This window comes from Alosa sapidissima, chromosome 2 (genome assembly GCF_018492685.1).
Source record: "Alosa sapidissima isolate fAloSap1 chromosome 2, fAloSap1.pri, whole genome shotgun sequence".
Lineage (NCBI taxonomy): Eukaryota > Metazoa > Chordata > Actinopteri > Clupeiformes > Clupeidae > Alosa > Alosa sapidissima.
Genome location: NC_055958.1, coordinates 36,225,116 through 36,232,056, shown reverse-complemented (window position 1 = coordinate 36,232,056; position 6,941 = coordinate 36,225,116). Strand labels below are relative to the sequence as shown.

Sequence of the window (6,941 nt, the reverse complement as noted above, 5' to 3'; positions counted from 1 at the left end):
AGAACAGCACGTAATGCCATCTTATGTTCTTTTCTCCACCTCCTTTTATCCCTCCTCTCGCTGTCCATCTACCACTGCCTGTACCGCCCTCCTTCCATCTCCATCTCTTTACTCCCCTCTCCCTCCCCATCCCCCCCCCCCCCTCTCTCTCTCTCTCTCTCTCTCTCTCTCTCTCTCTCTCTCTCTCATCCAGTCAGGTTACCACACACACACACTTTTTTAATTATTCTACTCAGATTACTCAGATGTACAAGTAGCATACATGTGGCAGGATTCAAATAGTATTAGTAGTATGTAAAATATTGCTGTTGCAAAGTATCATCCATAATACTCATCAAGGGTCACACACACACACACACAGAGAGAGAGAGAGAGAGAGAGAGAGAGAGAGAGAGAGAGAGAGAGAGAGAGAACAGGACAAGAGAGAGAGAGAGAACAGGACACACACACACACACACAGAACAGAACAGGAACACTCACACTCACATAAATAAACACACACACACACTAGGGCTGGGCGATATGGCTGAAAACTGTATCACAATATAAGTATTTCATAGCAGTCGATATCAATAATTATTAATTTTTTTAATCTATTAGATAAGGACCAGAAAAAAAAAGTTAAACACTTTTATTTTAAACTTAACCTTCCTCTGATTTTTATCACCTCAGTTATCAATCAAAGCAAACAGGGAAAAGAAATAGCAACACAATCATGAAAAACACTCAAATAAATAAATGTGTACATAAGTCTGAATGAAAAGCAGCACTGGTTGAAGCCTGGAAATATTGTAAACAAAGTAGGCCTAGCTTAATTTGCTAGTTTATCATAGTCTACTGGTTAGACTGTTCAGTTTCCCCACGTGTGTTTAAGTTTCAAATTAATACTTTTTTTCCTTGGGACAGGCCTGTTTGAGTCTTGGAAAATACTTTTTATAAATTAGTTTAAATACTTAAAGTATTATAGAGTTTTGAACAAATTCGTGCAGCGTGCTAATGATGCTAACCGGATTTAATAACAATTTAGCCAGTCGTCTTGCACGATTGTAAATGTTTGGATTACATGTGCATGAGGAGGGATGCGCCTGTTGAGAGGGAGAGAGAGAGAGAGTGCACGGGGCAAGGGCTCATTGTGAGTCTGTGTCGTCTACTCTGGTAGATTTGCACATACCAGCTACAATGCAAGATATATTAGCCTATTTAATTATGGACAACGTAAGGCGGGAGGTGTGTGTTGCTTTTAATTATCGAATGTTCTATCGAACGTATTTTTTATTGATATCGATTACATGTCTATTGCGATACATATCGCTATCGTTTTATCGCCCAGCCCTAACACACACACACACACAAATCCAGACGGACAGACAGACAGACAGAGAAAGTGCCAGGGATTAACAACTATGTGGTCCAGACCGCTGTGCCCCACATACACTTCGATATCTGAGCGCTGAGATGAGAGTGTGTGTTTGGGGGGGGGGGGGGTATCAGTATGTGTGTGTGTGAGAGAGTGTGTGCATGAGAGAGACATGCCCAGACCTCGTGTCTCCCTTCCACTACCCCTGCCAAGCCCAGCCACCCCACCCAACCCCTATCAAACGCCCGTGGGATCGACCTCAAGCAGCATTACATCATCCCAGCCTCCAGCCCTGGACTGCTGACACCAGAGCACAGGCTGACTAATCAAATGCCCATCTCTGCTCTGCTATGTTCTAGATGGCCCCATGGCTCAGCACTCAGCAGGGCTGCCCTACCTCTCTGGTTCTCTCTCTCTCTCTCGCTCGCTCTCTCTGGCCTGCCCTTCCATGAGCTGCTACTGGGTGGTGACTCTGGGCAGGAGGATGAGGAGGAGCAGGAGGAAGAAGGGGGTCACTGTGTGTGTGTGTGTGTGTGTGTGTGTGTGTGTGTGTGTGTGTGGGGGGGGTTGTCTGGCTCCTCAACACTGAAAGCTGGGTTTTTTTGTGACAATTTAAGGTTTATGACAAGGAGATTTGTGGAGATTAAACTTTCAAATCACAGTGCCCTTTTTGCTACAGTGCTTCTGCAAGGCAAAGTTTAATGGTGAGGCGTATAGGAGCTGGCCTTAGATAGGAAGTTAATGGGGTGTCTGAGGCACGACTGCTGACAATGGGCCACTTAGAGGGAAGAAAAACCTATTTATAAAGACAGACTGTTCGGCTGTTCGGCTGCCCTTGATGCAGTCTGTTCACTGGAGGTTGTGTCTGAGTTTCTCATGGAGTATGTTAAAACTTTGACTATGAAGGTTTCTTTCACTCCATAAAGTTGTAAATGTAAATCAGGTTTCTAGGCGAAGCATACTTGCGTATACAAGGAATTTTGGTCTCACGCATTTATCCAATCCGTGAATTAGTGAAGACACAGAGCACACAGTGAACACACAGTGAGGTGAAGCACACACTAACCCGGAGCAGTGAGCTGCCTTGCTACAGCGGTGCTCGGGGAGCAGTAGAGGGGTTAGGTGCCTGCCTTGCTTAAGGGCACTTCAGCCGTTCCAACTCGGGGAATGAACCGGCAACCCTTTCGGTTACAAGCCTGAAGCCTTAACCAGTAGGCCACGACTGCCCCAATTATCTAGGTTTTATCATCTAGTTGATCTCTATAATATATTCAAATAAACATACCTGGCGTGACCACAAGCTGCCCTCTGTAGTTTAACATTCTAGATCTAAAACTCATTAATCAATGCCAGAAACGCTTCTACAGAACACTGTCAACAAATATATCATCGAAATACACCAGGTGCCAACCTCGCTAGCTTTCATCAATGTCAGCAGCACTGTTGCTTTTGGCAGGACAGTGGGTACGTAGTGAGCTAGTTTGCCTTACTAATTTAGTAAGAAAAAAACTCTCATTAAAGACTTGGGCCCACTGGAACTTTTCCTAAATAAAAGCTATTGTGATTCTTTCAAGTCAGGAAATGTGTCTATTAGGACCATTTCTTGTGTGACTGTTCTTTACAGTGAACTTTCATAGGGAACTGAATGTAACAGGACAGTTTCACAGAGAACAGCTCCTGGAGGGATGGTATCTAGTTGGACTGGTTTGCAGAGGCCTCTCCCAACTGACACGGTGTCTGGTGAGATGCTGCATTACTATTATGAAACCTTTCAGAGAGAACAGTCTGTAGTGGGAACAGAGACAAGGAGAGTTTGTTACAGAGTTGTTTGTTTTGGAAGCGTTTCTATTGGGACAGTGTGTGTGTGTGTGTGTGTGTGTGTGTGTGTGTAGGGTTCTGATGGGACAGTGTGTGAAGGGTTCTGGTGGGACAGTGTGTGAAGGGTTCTGCTTTTAAACGGGGTTGTGCTGTTTTCTGGCCCTGGATCTGGTGGAACTATTTCTGAAAAGACCCCATGCTAATGGGGAACTCCTGTTTCCAGAAAAAACACATTCCAGGAACCAGATCAAACAGATCACACACACACACACACACACACACACACACACACACACACACACACACACACACACACACACACACACACACACACATGCAATCTGTGAACGAAGGCCAGCTGCGCTTTGTACAAAAGCTCACATGCCAGCGGCACATGCGAGTGTTCTCTGTGTGTGTGAGCATAAGAGAGAGAGAGAGAGAGAGAGAGAGAGAGAGAGAGAGAGTGTGTGTGTGTGTGTAAAAAAAAGAGAAAGAGGGGAGAGAGGGAGAGAGAGGGACTGTGTTCATGTGTTTTCTGTGTGAGAGCATGAGTGTGTGTGTGTGTGTGTGTGTGTGTGTGTGTGAGTAGTTCAGCTCACAGTTGTAGGGTAAGGGTCATTCTCCCTCACACACATGCACTTCTCCATTCACTAGAGTCGTGTGGGCAAGGCAGAGGGGAGGAGGGGCAAAAGGAGAGGAAAAGGAAGATCAACAAAGATGAAAGGTGTGTGTGTGTGTGTGTGTGTGTGTGTGTGTGTATCTGTGTGTGTGTGTGTGTGTGTATGTGTGTGTGTGTGTGTATGTATGTATGTGTGTGTGTGTGTGTGTATGTGTGTGTTTGTATCTGTGTGTGTATCTGTGGTCTCCGAGGGCCTCCAAGGGTCATGTGAGAAGATTTAGCACCTTATGTGGTCACTTCCCTTTAGTCAGGCCTCTTCACCTGAATGCATTACCCTCAGAATGAAGCATTCAGAACCAACCACAGGTCAGAGTGCTACTTAGCATAGCATAATAATAGCAGAAAATGATGGTTTCATTAATGAGGAACCAACATAAGCAGTTACCAGACAGTGGGTGTAAAGCTCAGGCCTACCTCTGATATAACTGCTATGTGCATGAACACTAAAACTGCTACATATTGAATGTAGTAGCCTATACTGTGTACTGTGTAAGTGTGTGTATAGGAGACAAATCTATCCTTCATGATACGTGATGCTCTTGGTGTTTATATGTGCGTTTACACATGGTAACAGTCCAATATTAGAGGGATCGTGAGTGCAATGGGTCGCTGTCCCAAGTGACAGTGCATACACATGCGAGTGTGTGTGTGTGTGTGTGTGTGTGTGTGTGTGTGTGTGCGTGACTGATAGGAGACAGAGGTACTTGGATGAGCTCCAGGGAAGTTGGAGGTTGTAGTGGTGGAAGTGGTGGAGGAGGGAAGTACTCAGTGACAGCCCAGACAGGGTGCACCATGCATGGGTCAGGGAGTTCAGCAACACCTCTCTCACCCTGGAGCATCTCAGGACAAGTGAGAGAATAAGACAGGCGTGCACTACTGCCACACTTACAAATTTACAAACTTACACACACACACGCACACACACACACACACACACACACACACACACACACACACACACATTAGAATGTGGTCTCTCATAGGAACCCCAGAAATGTCATGCACTGATAATCCTTCTCTGGTGCATAGCATGTTAGGCTTGCTGACCTCAATACACTGTCTTGGCCCATTTTACTCATACATAGAGACACAAACACACACACACATGCACTCACTCACAGAACATGCTTCCAGCTGGATCTCAGAACACACAATCCCTTACACATACACACACACACAATCGCCTTCATATGTTAATCTTTGGGCCCCTTTCCGTCACACACAGATAGGCATGTAAAGACACATACACACACAAAGACACACATACACACACACACACACAGACAGACACACACAGACACAGACACACACACACACACACACACACACACACACACACACACACACACACACACACACACACACACACACACACACACACACACACACACACACACAGAGAGAGAGAGAGATGAAAGCATTTCTTTGCTATGGTATGAAAATGGATCTGTCAGTCAATAGTGGGGGCCTCCAGTGACCAGTGTGTGGTGGAACACCCAGATCTCATTCACACACTCACTCTCTCTTCCCCTCCCAAGGCCTGAAAACAGGATTACTGCTTTCTATACTCTCTCCTTCTCCCCTTCATCATCCTCTCATACCTCCCTCCCTCCCTCCCTCTCTCGCTCTCTATCTGTTGTTCACTGGTGTTAGCACATAAAGAGATTACACTGCTCACTTGAAAAGAGCTCACAAACAGGCTCTTCTGTACATGTAAGGGTGTCACTACGGACACACAAAGCTACCGCATTCACTAGTTTCTCTGCTCCCTCTCTCTCCCTCCCTCCCTCTCTCTCTCTCTCTCTCTTCTCCTTTCCTCTCTGTTCTACAAAAAAGAAGAGATGCCCCACCTGCCCTGTTTGATTGCCCCTCCCCCCCATCTCCCTGTGATGGACGAGGAAGAGGAAGAGGGAGAGGAAGAGGAGGTGTGCGCTGCTTTTCACACTGCTCCTGAGAGGGATTTCACACCTTGGAACCGTGCTGCAACCAGACACAGGCTACACACACACACACACACACACACACAGCAGCACACCACTGCTCTTATCTGTTCAGACAGTCTGACTACAATACCACACATCAACCCAGCCATCCAGTCATGTTTCTTTCGGTTTATCCATCCATCTCTCTCGCTCTCTCTGACGCACACACTCACAAAATAAAAAAAATACCTACAAAACATATATCTCTCTCTCTGACGCACACACACACTCAGAAAATAACAAAAAAATACCTACAAAACATTGCTCGCTCGCTCCTCCCTCACTCCCTCACTCCCTCACTCACTCACTCACTCCACTCACTCCACTCACTCCACTCACTCCACTCACTCCACTCACTCCACTCACTCCACTCACAAGAATGGCCCAGTCCAGATTGTAGGTCATCTTAGAAGCCTGAACCCTGACATCTCGCGTTGGGAAAAATGCATAAAATTAAAATCTGAAAACGTAGTTATCTTCGTAAGACCCTTGGGTAGCTGTGATATAAATGCTGTACCAGAATTCGAAGCGTAAATATACAAATGTTATGTTTAAAGTGTAACCGTGATGGTTTCCCATTGGAATGAATGGAAAAGTCCTTCATCACCTTGAACCTCTTGTCCTGGAGGACCTTCTTGATGGCCACCATCTCACCGGAGTCGCACAGCTTGGCCTGGTAGACCACGCCGAACGAGCCGTTTCCGATCACCTTGGTGTCCGTGTAGCTGACCTCCTGTGGCCGGTCTGGCCCCTGGCCTGGAGTCGCCACGACTGTTGTCACTTTGCTGCCGTCCTTATCTCCTGAGAGAGAGAGAGAGAGAGAGAGAGAGAGAGAGAGAGAGAGGGAGGGAGAAGATTTGCATTTATTCATGTGGCAGGCACTTTTATTCCAAGTCACGCACTATATTGCAGTACAGTTCCAGTGCAGGGTGTATCTGTACATAAGCCAAATGAACCTATGTTTGTGTGTGTGTGTGTGTGTGTCCAAGACGTACGTCTGTAGGTTCTGTGAATGATCACAGTGTGCGTAAGTGCATACAGGGGGTGGTGTATACTTCAAAGAAGTTTCTGTGTGTGTGTGTGTGTATGTGTGTGTGTGTGTGAT

General features: G+C 46.1%; 1 protein-coding gene across 1 annotated transcript in view; it reads right to left on the bottom strand.

Moving 5' to 3' along the window:
* Positions 1 to 6,212: 6,212 nt before the first annotated feature.
* Positions 6,213 to 6,941, bottom strand: part of LOC121699655 (glycogen synthase kinase-3 beta-like) — a 34,146-nt gene continuing 33,417 nt past the window's right edge. The window contains exon 2 of the mRNA XM_042081973.1: positions 6,213 to 6,637. Within this exon, the coding sequence (XP_041937907.1) occupies positions 6,309 to 6,637 (329 nt within the window). The 3' untranslated portion in view covers positions 6,213 to 6,308. The remainder of the gene's footprint in view (positions 6,638 to 6,941) is intronic.